At 43.6% G+C, this 17,780-nt stretch overlaps 1 protein-coding gene across 11 annotated transcripts in view; it reads right to left on the bottom strand.

Annotated features, from left to right (window-relative positions):
• mbnl2 (muscleblind-like splicing regulator 2) overlaps window positions 1–17,780 on the bottom strand; it is a 48,467-nt gene that overhangs the window by 21,171 nt on the left and 9,516 nt on the right. For all 11 annotated transcript variants that reach the window (XM_062380496.1, XM_062380497.1, XM_062380501.1 and 8 more), the window contains exon 2: window positions 16,783–17,642. In XM_062380496.1, coding sequence (XP_062236480.1) covers window positions 16,783–16,956 — 174 coding nt within the window. In that variant the 5' untranslated portion in view covers window positions 16,957–17,642. The remainder of the gene's footprint in view (window positions 1–16,782; window positions 17,643–17,780) is intronic.

Below are 17,780 nucleotides of genomic sequence, written 5' to 3'. Positions count from 1 at the left end.
AGCGGAGAGGAGATCCAACATTAATTATCAGATGTTTTCACTTGACACATGTCCTCTGACCAAGAGATTATAAATTGAGACATTACTGCTGGCACGTTCTTAATATCCACACAGCCATCGCCAAAGAGAACCTTCTTATTGTTTGCAAAGTTTCCATAAAGCACTAATGTATATAAAAATGTGTTTCACATTAGGGTTGGAGGGGATATAGGCAGATACTTTTACAAACAGATTAGGATTTAACTATCTAAGATTTCTCTAATTTTTTTTAGTTATTCTAGTTCTTCATCTAGAAATGTTTTATCCCCTTAATCTTTCTGTGCCGTTGTTAAAGTGATTTCTTTTTTCTTACACTGCTCTGGAGCTTTTATTTTGATTCCTTCATATTATCCAAAACGGATATTGACACTGCGGATATGTGAACATTAATAATAGCTGATGAAAAGAAAATGATGAACGAATATTCTCAAAATCAATAAATCATTTTAGTTATTTGATTAATACTTTTGCATTTGGTTGTCTATAACATTAAAATTGCCTTAATTTGGCAAACAATTTTAACCATTTTGTGACTTGAATGAATTATTATTATTAACTGTTATTTATTTAGACGAGTCCCTCTGAGATAGAGATCTCATTTTCAAGAGAGACCTGAGTGGGGAAAATAAATTATTAAAAACATAATAACAATGTCAAGGAGCAGAAATCCATTTATCCTGTCCTTTGTTCTGCAGTTTCAACCATTTCTCTGGTGGAAGCAAATCTGATCTTTCCAAATTCAGACCTAGAATATCAGCAAATCATGTGACCTAGTCAAGAGATATGTAAGATCATAATTTTGCAATCAGGGGTTTGTAAATAAACCAGCAACGATACCTGTCAGTCCACTGCTAGAGAGATATGTCACCCCCCTTCCTCACACAGGGTGATGATGGGTACCATAAACCTCAACTGTAATAAAACTGAGTCCAGAGGTTCGAGGATGGCAGGAAGCTGCAAGCGTGTAAAACACATCATCATAATCTAAAAGTGACAGGAATACTGCTTCAATAATTCTGCTATAGAAGGAAACTGTCTCTATTTCTAACCAGGGAACCGATCTTCTACAGTAGTTTAGTCACACGCCTGTATATTGCCCCCTTTCCACTCGTCAAAAAACCTGTTAAAGACACTTGAACTTCAATGTTTGCGCATTAAATAATCTGACGCATTTGTGACGTTGAATTTGACTCAACGGGGGGAAACGAGAAAGACAAAATCCTCTTGTGGCAATGTAAAAAAAAAAACAAATAACAAATCCTACTTCGTTCAATTTAATATCGACTATATCAATCTGTAGTTTTCTTATATTATACTGTAGATTAACATAATTTATCTACAGTTTAATCAAAAAATATTTTCAGCTTAACTGGTAAGATTTGTAAACCTGGAAGTCCCTTTATTTTAAAATGTCTTATTCTAGGGAGACCTCGAAAAGATGGCAGAAGAAATAAAGCATTTCAAAACAGACAAAGGACAATTATTGAAAATAGAGCACTATATAAACAGAGAGGAGACAATAGATTCATGAGACCACCTTAGGAAAAGCATTTGCACTCATCTGTTATACAGTTTGTCATGCATGGAAACAAACGTTTATTTTTCCCAGCGTTCCACCGATCAGGCTCCGAATCAGACACAGGCACACAGTGTTCAGTTGGCAAAACTTAAGCACGCACGCACGCAAGCACACGCACATGTACACGCACACACACACACACACAAAACAATCACCCACACACAGTAACAGGTTACTGTTGAGGACGCTGCGTTTCTCGAACCGCAACACTCACAGGAAACAGGGAGCAGGGCTACGACATAAAAACACTTGAGGGGTATACATCCTTTGACTGTGTGCATCTTGAACTCCCAGTGACCCACTTCTTTGTTGTAACTCTGTTCTTGTCTAATAGTGTTGACAGTGGCTGCTCGGCATGCCCGGGTTTTCTGGAAGTCATTATAAGGGTGAATATGTTCATACACAGACGTACATGGAGCATCTGACTAACTTGTGAGTCAGCGGTGGCCCGTGAGAAACCTGATTACCAATTACCGGTGCAATTACAGAGAAAGAGTCAATACACTAACAAAAAGAGTGATTATTAAACTAGAATTGCACCCAGTGGAGCACATACCTCCGCCTAGGCCCAAAGTTAAGAGCCAAAAAACCGACAGGGGTGAGAACATAACCTCCTTGGCTGACGTAATACAGCCCCTACTGGGCCTGAAGTCCTAGAGCCATAATTAGCCCCATCCTCCATTAAATCTAATAAATTCACGGCGAACACAGTCCCGAACGGCCCCGTGTATAACTAGCATTAGCATCCCCTGCCCAAGATTCATGCCCCCCCCCTCCACCAGCCGGGCTGAATGGTCAGAGCGATGACTGTTGTGTGTCCGTGGGTGGCACGGACACAGAGAGCCAGTCTTCCACCCCCACCGGCAGAATAGCGCTTCAGTTGTGTGCCCCCCCCCGGTTCACCACTGTAACATTTGCATTTCGCCCTCAATGGCTGCTCTATGCTCAGACCCGCTGGAGACCGAGGGGGGCTGCCTATAGGCTGCAGTTGACAGAGGAGCTGTAAATGTTCTCGTAAAGGCTACTGGAAACCTGCCTTCAAATTATACCCCTGTGGTTCCAATCTCCTTTAATGGGGAAGCTATTGCCGCCATGCTCCCCTGTCGAAGATGGATACACTCAAAATGAGTCACTGCCTTCCTCTCCCCATGTCAACACTTCAACCCAACAAACAATATTTCTGAATTATGTAGCGACGAATCAAGGGAATCTGCAATGTGCGTGTGTGCAAGTGTTTGTCCATTAAGCCCCGTTTTCTTCAGCTGCACAGAAAACCCCGGTGGGCTCTCGTCTAACTGAGCCCCGGTGATGTTTTCTTAATGCTGGCGTAGAGCTCGGTTACGTGATTGGTGACAGTGTGTCGGGCGGTATTGGCAGACTGCAATCCGGAAGTAACAATCAGGGAGAAAGATCATGAAAGAGTCAGCATGACACGGTGAAGTGACTGGAGAAATGGGATTCAGGTCTTAATCTCCAGGCAAATCAAGCTAATTCTAGAGGAAAATGCAGCATAAACACAGTAAACTACCCACATAGGCAGGTCTTTAGTGCTCACATTTGGAAATCTCCTATAGCATGTGGTGTTTGGATGGCCGTACCGTGGCCGTAAATCTTCCTCCCCTCGTTTATCCGATTGTCCTTCCGTGCTTGAGAGGAGGAGGGCCGCTTTGAGAAACTGACACTAATTTCCCTGACATGAAGCCTGTGATATGTGTAATCCCCTTAGAGCATAACCGAAGAACCTGTTGTATCCCCGCTGACCGGCAAAGACGGAGGAAGGGAGGGAGGGAAGAGGGGAGGGAGGGAGGGAGGGGGGGAGTGACGAGGGAGGGGTGGACAGGCGGGCACTTGTTCCTCTTATCTTTCCCTCATATCTCCCAAACTGCCTTGTCTTTGTAGTGTGTGACCTTTTACATCCTGCCATTAATGGGAGGAGAATTTCAGTTTTTTGAGAAATATGCTCATCCTTTACCTGGGTGTCTGTGTTTCTTGGCCTGCATCCTGGAATCATCAGTACCAGGAACATACCGCCACCTTTCAATCCCATATTTGCGGCATATTTAAAAAGAATTGGTCTTCTTTTCATAATGTCAGTCATTTCCTTCTGTACTTTCTCAGCTTACTCTGATAGAACCGGAGTAAAAGGGGAAAGGGGAGCTGACAGCTGGTTATGGGTCAGGCTATAACAGGTCATAAGGACACCACTCCGGTGAGAGCCCCCGGGTATAAGACGCCGACTGGACCGGCACTCCGGTGCTCAAAGAAAAAGCAGACCCAGTGATCCCAGCACCCGGTAGAATACCAATGCAATGGATGCACATGGACAGGGCTTCCCTTCATCCTCAAACACAGAGAGTGCTCCCTCTTACGGATCCTGTTTTGTTTTTTGGGCTCTAATGGATCCGTTTGGACTAATGGATCTGTTTGAAGGAGCAAGGCTCCAGGACACCGGGAAACACAAAATCCATTTTGAAATGATAGCCTCAGGTTTTTTGCTTACATTTGGGCTGGTAATGGAGAACAGGAATCAATGGAGAGCAGTGGGTAAAGGCGAGGCACGTACTGTAAATGTAAAGACTGCGGAGGATGGTCAGCTTCGTTTATATTGTGATCAGGTATATTTAAATCACAAAAAAGGTAATACCATTAGTTTAAAGGACATAGACCAAGTAATTTGGACAGCACACACACACGCACACACACTCAGACACACGTAAGACTGTGTTGCCTCAGCAGTAATTAAGTGCCTTTGTTTCACCAGCTGTAATCCCACAGATAGAAGAGTAGTACTGCAGCTGACACGCCTGAGATTACCCAAGGAGAGAGAGGAGGAAAGATTGGAACACAGACAAACACACACACACACACACACACACACATACACACACACACACAGGGTGGAGACTGGGATAAATGTGAGATAAAACTGTTTTTATTCTTTGATCGTTTGTCCTGGGACTCCTAGATCGCAGGACTCTTTCTCCCTGAGGCTGCAAATTGCAAAAAAAAAAATTCTCCCAGTGCCGTCACTTAAGGTAATAAATGATCATGAGTCCGCACCCAAGTATCTCAAGCAATTTACTTCTACGTAATCTGATTATTAAAAAGTCCAGCAGGAGGTTTTTTGGTTTGTTGTGAAACGACCACAGTTAATGGGAAGTACCGGAGTGGGCAAAAGGCCATAATAAATAAACTCAACCATAAAGTCATTAACATTCATGCCATTAAAATTCACATATATATGAAGCTATAAACGCTGTATAAGTGCATCTACATTAACCGCAGGCTATGGAAAATAGTTATTTCAGAGCTGTGATAAATGCTTTGTGCAGGTTATGATAAAACGTTTTGTTCATCTGTCACAGCAGCTGACAGATTTTCACAATGGAGCTTTCATGTGGTTTATGCAGAAGAAAAAAAAATGCAATTTAAAAACGTACCAGCCGCCACTTAAGGTCATCAGCGTTTATATGATGGCTGTGATAATGATCCACACTGGACTGTGCATGTCTTATATTGCTGTGGATGTTTTTTTGTATTGGGGAGGTGATGGCCAAAGTCCGGCAGCGGCGGCACCTGAAGCGCACAGGTCCCTGCTGCTAATCCAGCCAAGCTTCAGTTAATCTGATCATCTGTGACCTGCTGAGACATGAAACCCACCCTCCAGAGCTCGTCTAATCTGTACACACACAAACACACACATAGAGGGATACAGGCATGCTGAAAGGTGCAACTTAAACACTCATGCCACACACAGTGCATTCAAGTGAGGCCCTGTCTCATGTTCCCACACTTCTACAAATACACACCCAGAAGAAAGGCTCAGCTATGACAATGCCAGCTCTCAGTCTGTTGATAGGTGAGTCATATGAGGCATTAGCCAGCTTGTGACAGGCTGTCACTTCCCTGCGCTGAGAAGACGGATCTTGTCAGCTTTGCACTGGTATGACAGCAGTCCTATATCATAACCAGCTTCGACTAGCTTTGAACAGAGGGAAGACTTCATTCAATAGGGTTAGATGATGTTGATGCCCTAGTTTGAGAGGAACTGTGTCAAAGCCCCAAGAGGAAACAGCAGGAAGCCACTGGGCCTTATTTAAATTTTCTAATTTTACATTTGCTAACAGATAACTCGTTTTCAATCACTCTCTAGCGATCAAAGCCGCTCCAAATATAACTCTGATCCACGACAAATGCTGAGGAGAGACGTTCAACAAACAATGCAGGAGAGGTAAAAACAAAAAGGCTAGCCTACGTCTTCCTTCCGCCACTGACAGTATTGACCGCGTGTCAGAGCGTGTTGAGGAGTTGTGTAAATCCATAAAACAGATAAAGGCGGATAATGAGATGGAAGGGAGCGGGCAGATCTATTCATCAAAGCCCCCTTCTAACACACTCAGCAGATAAGGGCAGAAATGTTGTATGGCTGCTTACTCTCCAGTTTGGAGATTAAAGCTTTGGTTGCTGACAAAATGAAGAAAATAAAAAAGTAGAGAGGTAGAGGTTTATAATTAAAACGACAGAGAATCTGGAGCATGTTTACTCAAAGTCAGAATTTACAGTTAGGCATCTTATCGCGTATCTTTCATCATTGTCTCGAAAAGGCCGCGCAGATATTCATACCCCTGTGTAAATAGTGAGAGAAAGGAGTCATGCATCTGTTCAAAGTTAATGAGTGATCAAACTAAAATATGTCCTAGCAATATTGTATTAATGGAAAGGAAACAAGAGCTAAAAACTACAAAAATACATAATTGTACAAACAATTTAATTGATTCAATCTATCTAATAGTTTATCCAAAGGACAAATTAAGAACGTAAGTATAAATTGTGCTGAGGAAATGACGTGTTTCTTTGTTTATAGCACATCAACACCATGTGTTGGCCCTTATCACCATAAGCTCTTGAATCCAATCATCTTGGTCTTAGTCTGCATACGTGTATGGTATTTGTACTATAGTAAATGTATCCACGGTACATCGTCAACACGGCCCCTCGTTACCCCCTGTGAATCCTCTGGATCATCTCCTACCTTATCTGGAGTTTTTCTGGGGGCTGGCAGGAGAAACATCCACAGTAACTGACTTGGGCGTATACGTTCTTACATCCAGCAACCAGCAAAACCACAGGCTGACCAAACAGCCCAAATCGTGCATATTTAGAAAGGGCACTGACTGCACTAGTGCAACCAAAGGGAAATAAGGCGACCATTCACCGTATGATGATGAGGTCTCTGAGGATGCTTCCTCCTGTGGGCCGAAGAGGCTCTTCGCCCACACGGAGATGATGAAAACAGTCCTCATGAGGTGGAGAGAGTGCTTATGCTTGGTTAAAGTAGTAAGTGCCCTTTGGTCGAATAGAAGAGATCAATAAACTATGGTACAGTGACTGAAGCAGCCTTTGAGCTGCAGGCAGGGTTTTTTCTTTAAATCGTCTGATGCAATTAAACATATTGACACACTATTCACTTGTGTCATCACCCTGTGCCTTTTCCTGTTTCCTCTGAGGTGAGACTTGGTTTTGTGGAGCCAGTGAGTTAAAAAGAGTTTAAATGTTGAAATTGAACTTTTCAGAGGCAACATCTGCTTGTGTCTAGTGTGCAAGACTATCCCGTCTTTAAACCTGACGCTCTTCCTGCTGCTGATCCTTTCAATGGTTCACAACAGCTAAAAGCGGTGCCAATTTATACTGGTACCACTTCTATCATCCTCCCTTCCCTCCTGACCTCCTCATTCCCTCACCCGCCATGGGTTCTCCCTCTCTGTGAGGGTGCACCCTGTCAATTAGTGTCCCCCACCTGTCTCTGTGGGTCACTGGTGCAGGCATCTGCTGGGTGTGAAATTGGTCATCTAACTTTTGTCCATGAACTTTGCATGGCACCCTCTCCGTCGACCCAAACACACACACACACACACACACAAACAGACACTCTCAGAGATATGCAGCCATGACCTAAACTTGACCTTTATGGTATGGCCACCCTGTGTGGTTGGGGAAAGGGAGAAGGTGTGACATAAATAATACCTTGATCCTGGACGGGGGTATTTTAAAATGATCTGCACCAGAATAGTACACAGTCCCATGCAGGCTCCTGCAGCTTTGCCAGCTCGTATTTTTACTCTCAAGCTGCCTTCCGACATACATTGAAGTCTGGGCATGTTTCCTGAAAATTCACAAAGAGCAAGTGGGCGTGTTGATGACATTTCGAACATCTCAGGGTGAAAAAGAGGTGTCATACGTATAAAGATGCTGTAAAACATTGAAATGAGTTTTGAGGGCATTTGGCCGCAGCCAGTGTTGATGTGCTGTAAAAACAAAAACAGGTGATTTCCACAGCAGATTAAATAGGTTGTGTGCTTCCTCCTGCTTGCTCTACCCTGGTACCACCTGCCTCGCCGGACTGTCCCTGACAGTTTCCTTTTGTTGTGAACGCGTCTGACCCGGAAAATACCCAACTGCATTCCTCACATGAGAAAGGGAAACTCAACAAAAATGCCCAGACCAAATTCTTTAGGAAAACACCTTCGGTTTCGGCGTCACAATGTTCCCTGATCTCAGAATAAAACTCTGTGAGTACAACATGGTTATTTCCATTGAACAGAGACACAGCGTATCCTTTTCCTAATAAACATGAAGTCTTATTGTTGTTGTGGGAATTCAAACCGGGCTCAGCCAAACAGAAGAGGCACAGATAGAGCATCACTTAAGAATCAGAGTAGGAATTAGCGGAGGGCGTGTTGGTTTGAAAACATTTACTCCAGTACCCAGCCCTCCCTCTAACTAGACAGCTGTGAGCCTTTCATTCACTAATACAAGAGCCTTTTACTCCGACTCCGAGACTTTCATCCAGCCAAGTTCTATCAAATTACTCCAATTTGGAGCAGCGACACTCCGGCCTATTAGGCCTGATGTTTTTGAAGACAGTAAGAGTGGAATAAACTCCCTGCTATAACCTCATGGCAATGAATGCAACAGCAATATTGTTTTGGTTAACCAGCCATTTTAGACAAGATAGAAGCACACGCCTGCATCATCTAATGAGGTAAAATGAGTTTTTCTTCCTTATGTGTGTGGCGAGGGTGTAGATCAGAATTTAAAGTTAGTGCACAGGTAGAAAACAGCAGCTCCTAAGTGATGTGTGTTTTGAGATGATGCTCTCCTCTCTGCTCATCGCTATCTGTGGTGCAGCATAAGGAGCGTTTTACGAGTAATCATGGCAGGTTCCACTGCTTCAGCGCAGTCCATCACTGCCACTCGTCAAAACTGAATGGGAAATGAGTAAGAACACTCCGAGGAGAAAGAAAGAGTTCTTTAGGAGGTGAGCCCATGTCAGTCAAAATCATTTTGATGCTGAGAGATCTAAGCACATGCTCATAATGGTTTGAAATTGTCTCTAAATCAAGAATGGGTGTGTTTTGTGGTTTCAATACCAGAGAAGAAAACTGTTGGGCGAGGTAGATGCTGTGAATCAAACAAAGGAAAGCCAGCGTATAGGCGGCATTGTTTTTGTTGTATACAGCAAGCGACGTGTTTGATAAACTGCACTTTTGAAAGCATTTGTGAAAATCTTCATAAAATTATTGCATTAGTGTGGAAGCGGCATAAGACCTACACATCCCTGGGCCTTAAGATGGGTGCATTTGCGATTTGTACAACTTGCACAACAACCAGACGGTAAAAATGACAACCGCACTGGCCTGAAAAGTAGCAATGACACTTTGTGCCGGGTGTAAGATAAGGAGCACAGTCTTATATGTTTTGTGCTCTGACACATTCCCACATGGGACTGGGATGTCATGCTAGGCCTGGTTCACAACATCCTGTTTGACACAGACCAATAGTCACCTCTGCAAAAAGAAGTGAAGGGAACCCATTCTGGTGTACGGCCCCTAAAGATTGCATTTCTGTTGCCTCATTAGATGAAGCCAATTAAGAAGATCTCTGTCTCATTATAAAGGCCGGCCCCTGGGAGACAGCTGGGCCTGTCTATCTAACTGTTTGTAGCACCCTAGGTGTGTGAGCGTATGTACGTTTGTGTGTGTGTGTGTGTGTGTGCGCTGGGGGTGGTCAGATGGGAGTTGTGGAGCAACTGGGGCTGTGTGTCTTTGCAAGTCGGTCCATTTTATAATCAGAGGAGAATAAAAGGAAGCCTTGGGGTGCAGTCAACACAATTCCTGAGCAACTATCAATTTCTGTGTTTAATACTACAAATGCCACATGCTTGTGTACTGGGAATACAAGGAACGCACTTTCTTAAGTGTATGGTGGCTTTCAGCAAACATACAAATAAATGCTTCTCTCAGAAGAAATCAGAGCAGAACAACCTCAGTCTGTCTCTGATGAGTGATGATGAAACTGCATATCAATAATTAATGAGACCAATACTAAAGGTCAGGCGCCGAGCGAGCTGCCATAGATCTGCCTTCAGCTTCACCGCAGAGGCGCTCACGACGGCAGAGGCTGCTGCAGCAGGAAAGGGGGCCCGGGTCCAGCTGGCTTTGAAATGACCAAAATGTTCGGATGCCATTGATTTTGCAGAACTGATTAAACTCACCGTAATTTTTTTGGGGTTCTTTTTACAGAGAGGTGGGGGGGCAGAGAATGCAGTGAATCCTGTACTTTATCAGCGCTGTGGGCAGCAGAGCAGAGCGAGATGGAGGAAAAGGATGACTCAGACCTCGTGGGTAGATTAAGACCAGGTGAGACACTGGTGCAGCAGATGGGCCGGTTTTTCATTGCTCCGTCCCTCCGTCATGATGAAGACTGTTCTATTTCGACATGAAAGGACTGTAGTTTTCTATTAACCCATTGAACTCTATGGCAAAAATGTAGGCAATCATACGTCAGGGCCAACATTGGTATTTTGGGAATATCTTCAAATGCTTCATATCAATAAACTATGTTCAACCTAAGCTAAAAGGTCAATAAACCAAAATGGTAAAAGGACAGAGTGAACAGTTGTTCTAGCTATTATAGTTTTTATTTTTGATCCATTTGAGCACTATCATGCAAACAACAATCCCCTACAGGCAGATGGAGGAAATCCCAAGGTGCAACCGCACATTGTAAACACATTTCGCACAGGATGTAAGATAATGAAATGACGTTATCATGACCATACAATGTGATGAGGGGAACTTACTCGTACAAAAAGATTGAATGTGCTGGATACAATACTTCTGCCTCGAAATGCACAAGATGTCAGCGTTTGTATCCGGAATATTTTGGCTTCATTTCTGGACAGTTTCAGGAAGTGGAGACGCATTGTCCTTCTTTATATAGAGTCTATGGTCATGATGACAATACCCTGCTAATCCAGCACCACTGCAACAAATCCCATTTTCCATAAGGATATGTTCTTCAATTCCAACATAAAACGAATGTGTCTAATGTAACTAAACCCATGTTTTGACTTGTTATTATTAATATATATTTCTATATATTCTCTGAAATTCATGCCTCATTTTTTGGGTCAATAAAGGTACATGGTGCTCATTCTCCTCTTTCTGATGCCTGGAGCATTGTCGCTTGATATTAGACAAAATCCTGCCTTCACACTACGCAACTCACACACACACTCACACTGACACAGATGTGGGTCAGAGCAGTGGCCCAATTAAAACCCCAACCCCACGGTATAAACTTTTGCAGCACAGTGCAGTCCGCAGTAACATCAATTACCCTTGTAAGTGCAATCAATTTGAATTTATACAAAATGACAACAGTAACATGCAAATGCCCCGACGCGGGGAGACAGAGAATGAAGAGGCTGTTGGAAAACTGATATCTTTGAGCTGTGCTTCGCCCACAATCCTGATATGACAACACAGGACCAGTCAAAGTGTTAAGGCTAATAAAAAAGAATAAAGAAGAACTATGTGCGGTTTATTTCCACTTTCTACAACTGCAAAACAGACTGGTCTATTCACTGAAAAGAGGTTCTGGGCTTTTCTGTTATTGATATGAAACATTTCCAGTGACTGACTAACCATGCCTGGGTCATGACACTCAAACAGGGAGCAGATCTAACTTCCTCCTTCTCTTCTCTGTTCCTGTGCTTGGACCTATTTTCAGATCAGTTAGTTTGGGGATGTTTGCTGCAGGGGGTGAAATCACACGGATCGTTCTCTCCCCCGTTTACAGTGGGAAGAGAACAAGGGAGTGTGCGTATGTCTGTTTACGCGAAGGCCTGTTTAAGGAATGGACACGGTGGGGGTCTCCTAGGGGGTTATCAAAGCATGCTTCATCCACTGCCGCCCGAACGCTAAGCTCAAGTCAGTGCCTCATTGTGTCTGTGTGAATGACCCTGGGGGAAACACCAGCTCCTGCTGCGCTGCATACATTCCCCTCCACGCTTGCTCTGCCCAGGGTGTGGCCCAGTTCGCGAGGATTACGCCGAGGAATGCAGCCGAGCCCATCTTTTAAAACAAGGGTGGAGGGGGGGATGGCAGAGGCCATGGGCATAAAGTTCACGTTCGCTGAGGCTTCCTAAAGAGGCAAAACAATGCAAATGCAAAAGAATCCAAGAGGGAGAAAGTTACAATCAAATTAGAGGAATCTCTAAATTAAAAAAAAAACATCTTCAGTATCTGTCTATTGGAATTTCAATGTGTGGTGTCTGTCGGGACTGGTGGCTGCGGAGCAACAGATTAACTCAAGGTCACAGACACTTCCCCACTAAACACAGTCTTTGGCAATTAGTTTACAAATAGTTTAAAAGTTCCTCCGACTCTCTGCTGGGCTAGACCTGTCACACCCTCTCGCTGCCACCTCCTTCTGGCTGAATCACTCCTTCCTCCCCCCTTTCATCAAATATTACCACCTCCCCTTCTTTCCCTGTTCCCTCGCGTCTTTATTTACCGGTGTCAGCCGTCCCACGACCCCAAAAACGGACGCTCTCGTGAAGCAGGGTCCGGATAAAGATGTTCTTACCTCAAATAGGGGGGGGGGGGGGTCTGCGCAGAATCTGTGACACAAATGAGAAACCACACCACACACCTGAAAGTAGCTTTGGTGGTCACCCGATTAAAAAACTAAAACGCTACAATGTGAGATTATGTTTCTGCAGTGTCGTAAAACATTTAGATATCAATCTCCTCATGAGCTGCCTCTCTGTTTTAGTGTTTTCTGCTCACAGCCTACACTTGTTATGTCATATTTTGCACTGACAAACAGTCAAGAACATAAATTGAGACAAACGCTCTGGACAAGAGGAGGCTCTCGCAGGAGCCGGGATGAAATATAACCCAGCCAGCCAGCCAGCTCGAGCAAAAAGCAGGAGAGGAGAGATGTTTTAACAAAAGGCTTCTGTCAGAGGCATGGCCAGTGTGACATCATCACATGACCAGCATGATTGCAGTTAGCCCATTACTGTAGGTATTCTCCCTAATTTTCTACAGCCCCCTCCTCATCACATCTCTACCATTGCTATGTCATGGTGGATGTAAGAAATTTAAAACGTTATCTGTGTCACTGCTGGAGACTGAAGGCTGCCTGTATTGATTATCTATGATTAACTATATCTTCACATGATCTATCAAATTATCAATAACGCCACAGTTTAAACAATTATACAATCTGCAGCCAGACTTTTAAATGCCATGTAATGCCGCCGCCAAATCTGTCTGCTCACATTTGTTTTTTCCTAATTCAAGAAATAAAACACCTCTCCGTGAAAATACACGCAAAGCTACTTCATGTTTACCAACAGCCAAATGGGACTATAGCTTTATCTGGACGCACATGAAGCAGCCTGGCCTATTTTGAGAGATGACAAATGTATCACAGAGATACTATTTCTAAAGGCGTCAGAGTAGAGCAGGACGGCAAAAATAACCTCCTAGGCATGACTATAGAAATGCTAAGAGCCGCTCTGGATGCTGTGGGCTTTGTGATCAAGACAGTAGACTAGACAGGGAATGATCGTCTGTTCCAAAGCATGCTAACAGAAAAAGCAAAAACCCAGTATTCCAGTTGTTATCTGCTCATTTGTTGAATGCAACTTGTGTAAGTGACTGTTTGGCCGTTTGCCAACCCACTACACCCATCCCTTATCCTTATCAGGAATCTGAAAGGCCTTGGGTGCTTGGCCAGGACTCATCAGTAAGGATGGATGCACACGCAGGGCCAATAACTGAATTACCCTCTCAAATGCAATTTATACCCAAAAATATAGGAGCCGCTTATCTCTCGTCTCTTGCCACAAGCGACGACGGCTGTGGCCTCACCTGAGTCGACCTGCTGCATTGTGTTAATTAATTAATAACACCTTTTAAAAGCCGTGTTGCAGAAGATGAGTGCCTAGAGTTGGCCAGTCCGGGACACCTCTTATTTACATAATCTCATCTGAAAGATCTTGTTTAAAGACGCAGCACAAACACTTGGTTAATCATTCGCCAAAAATCCAACCGATCATGTGGTTCCACTTGGTTGCATACGTTCAAAATAAAGCTGAGTTTCACAGTCTGCGGTGGTCTGCAAACTAGAGATTTAGCTAAATGAGTTCAATAAGAACCCCCTGTCATCCAACTCAGGATGAAAACAACCACAGGAGTTAAATTTACCAGTGATCTAGTGTGTTTGCGTGACGAGTGCAATAACAGAGTTTCACCTCTACTCCGCCATGCCTTTCACATGTTTACCCAAAGAACCTGGGTTGCGCCTGGCAGCGCACACACCCCTGGCATGACAGCCTCATCAGACGAGGAGACCCAGGGAGATGATCCAGGCGTAATTGGGTGGAACTGGGCCTGCTGTGGAGCGAAACACATTTCCTAATGCGTAATAAAGCATCCATTCTCTTAGCTGTCACGAGGAGAGTCTTTGTGAGGGAGAGGAGGCGAGTCGGAGTTTAAAAAGTACAGAGAATCCTGTATTCCCGTTCTGTTGCCGGGCTGCGGGTGGGGGGAGGGAGAGAGGCTGCAGATAGAGATCTGTCCGTGCGTTTAACAAATTAGCCAACTGACTTACACAGCGACAGCAGACAACAGACACTATCAGGAATAACCTTTGTACGCCACACAAAAGGTCACATGCACAAAACCCAGTAGGTGGATGCAGTTCTGTAATACAGAATTAGAAGAAGAAGAAGAAAGAGGGATATCATCAATTTATCTAAATCCTTACTCCATTCAGTCCTGGCTAGTGTTGCACTGTTTACTCATATTGCAATACCCTGTCGTAAAAAAGGTTGATTACCCTATTTCACTTGTACAAACTGTGATTTATTAAGTGCCATGTTTCCAATGAGCTGGTTTGAGTCCACTCTTTGCAAGTGCTCTCGCTGACATAAACATAAAAACATCATGATCGCAAATATGAGTCGAGCGAGTGTGATTTATTTTGCGGCAAGCAAACTTCGGATTTTGACAAAGAAACTAGAGCCATTAGCAATTTATCATAAATGTCTTATTTAATTTAACCAGATTATACATTTGTAATCTACATTTTTTTCTTGCATTTCAATTAAATGAGGGAATAAAATAATTTATTCGGAGCTCAACATACTCTTTTGCTAAATTTAAGAAATCATATAAACTATATAAAAAATATTGATAAACTATGACCGTGATTTAATTATTTACAAAATTGTAATTATAAATCTACAAATCTCAAAACATTTAACAGCACATTAACTACTAATTTAATTAGCATGAAAATAGTAAACATGAACACATTAACTGTAAGTCTGGTTCTTCCTGGTGATGGTAGAGGTAACATTTTGTAGTTTACTACTAATCAGAATTTTAAATTTAAATTTACTATAATGATTAACTATAATTGCTGTGGTTCTGTTAGGGTGGAGCTGGGAATGTCAACTCAACCAGTAACCATGAGGTAAGTCAATAAGCTGCTACTGTAACACCCTAAACTTGTTTTTATAGCAAAAAATAAATAATAGAGGACGTGCAACTTGCAATGCGGAGGGCTTCTACACAGTCTGGAAAGCTTGTGGGGAGGGACTGGGTCACAACTCGATTACGTCCACCTGCAGCCCCCACTTTTCACGCTCTAAATATAACAGAAAGCTCCGCATCAGAATTAAGAAGAGTGCATGAAGCCTGTCTTTTGTCACAACCTTGAAATACACTTTAAACACACTGCACTGCCGTATATGTTCACAGCAGCTACAGTGTAGATTTAAAAAAGACTAACTCCTCACAGTTACCGTGTTCTGCTCCAGTTTCTTTGGCTATTTATCATTGTCACTGTCGCCTTTTTTCTTTTTTCTTGTTTTCTTTTCCGCGCTCAGCTTGGAAAATAATAGGTCGCTCTTGGATGCAGTCGTCTTTTTTGCAGCATATGGGGACTGGTGTGAAGTGACCTTGTTGTAATTGGGAAGGCTTTCAAAAGTGTTAAACTAATTTAACATATTTTACCGCCATGAAAAAAGCTAAATTGTGAGCGCGAGAGTATCGAACATACCAACATAACAGCGATGTTAAGACGCGTCAACAGTTAAACCAGTTTCCTGTATGAAAGAAAGAAATACCTAACCATAGACTCAAGGACTTGCGTATTAAATTATAACAATTTTATACATTTCAAATTGATATTCTGCTCTGAAGTTGAAATAAATTCATAATAACCACATCTTTAGGAAGTGATGTCTGTGGGAAACCAAACATTACAAAACAAGCTCTGGCTGCTGATGCTGTTTGGTCGCTTGTGTGTGTGACAGCTGACATGCACCCAGGAATAGAAGCCCTGGAACGACCTGAGGCGATCAGATGTTCCCCCGCAAGTAAAGATGATGGACAAGTGGCGGTAACATAAGAAGAACTTACCGTACAGAAAAAAAACAGAAGCACATGCACCCACACACGCACGCACGCACAAATGCAGTGCCAGGGAACATGTCAACAGACCTCGGTGGCCTTCAGCTTCATAGGTCAGACTGCAGTACAGCACCGGTGACCTGACACACACAGGTTAATTTGAGGAGATAGCCTACACCCGGCAACCATTAGGACCCACATAGCTGTAGCATTTTACATACGCTGCTATATCTGTGCTGCAGAGATGTAATCCAATTATTCACATTCGTTTTATATCCCCTGACAGTTCGATGGGGTTATGATGATGTCTGGTGTGTTACCGGCAACCTGACAGCAAATAAACGGCATGAAAAGGTGTGCATGCGTGTGTGTTTAAAAGCTCCTTACCTTTAACGAATCAAAACAGGCGATCACCCTCCCATTCTCCACCTGGCAGCTCTTGGGCGGGTGGGCGAATTTGCACTCCTCATCGCTGCGTGAACACGTCCCTCTCTGAAACTGCCGGCACACTTCCAGTGTCAGCCATTTTGTGTCCCGTATCGACGCAATGTTCAGAGCCATGTCAGCGGCGCTGGTGGTGGAGCCGGGGTGGAGCGGAGTTATCCTCGGAGGAGGAGGTGGCTTCGGTGCTCCAATAAAAAAATAAATAAAACAAACGGCAACTAAAAAACTACCTGAACATGTAGCTATAAATGATCTTCTGCAGGTCAGTGGATGAAGTGTGTCCTTGTGGACGGGACAGGACTGGGACTTCGCTGCTATTGTAGAGTCTGTCAGTCAAACAGCTAATTGTTCATCAATCAGTAAGTCTCAAGTGCGGACCTCTGACAAGACAGAGGGGGCATGCTCGGAGACAATCTCTGCTGGCTGTACGGATGTCCCCAAAATGTCGTTCCTATGACTGATGATATCTGTGCAAGGGTGGATGTTAGGGAGCAAAAGTGGGGCTATTTTGAGGTGCGATGGCACAGTTTGGAACAACACACAGTTTGCGGCGATCTATTGTTTAAAAGCCTTCAGTACCTACTCTCTCTGAGTTTTGGCACCTTGGCACCGCAGCGCAGCAGGTCCTCCTCGTCACCCGAGTGGGTAGGACAGGTAAGGACAACCCAAAGGGGTCCGGGGGTGTTAATGGGGCTGAGCTAAATCCTGTCTCGACTGCAGGAGGAGAAATCTGAAGCCCGTCAGAAACACCCAGGGTTCTTGAAGTAGGGAAGTTGTCTCACAAGGCACTTTCCGTCAGTGATCTGAAACGGAGACACAGAAAGAGAGAAGAGAAACAAACAGATTGACATTACTTTCAGATTGAGAGAACCACTTGCTAGATATCAAGTATAAGTGTCACTCTGAATTTGGGTGCATCCTACCCCAGAGCGGTGCTTGTT

The sequence above is a fragment of the Platichthys flesus genome, chromosome 22 (assembly GCF_949316205.1).
Source record: "Platichthys flesus chromosome 22, fPlaFle2.1, whole genome shotgun sequence".
Lineage (NCBI taxonomy): Eukaryota > Metazoa > Chordata > Actinopteri > Pleuronectiformes > Pleuronectidae > Platichthys > Platichthys flesus.
This window is presented reverse-complemented; position numbering and strand designations above follow the sequence as displayed.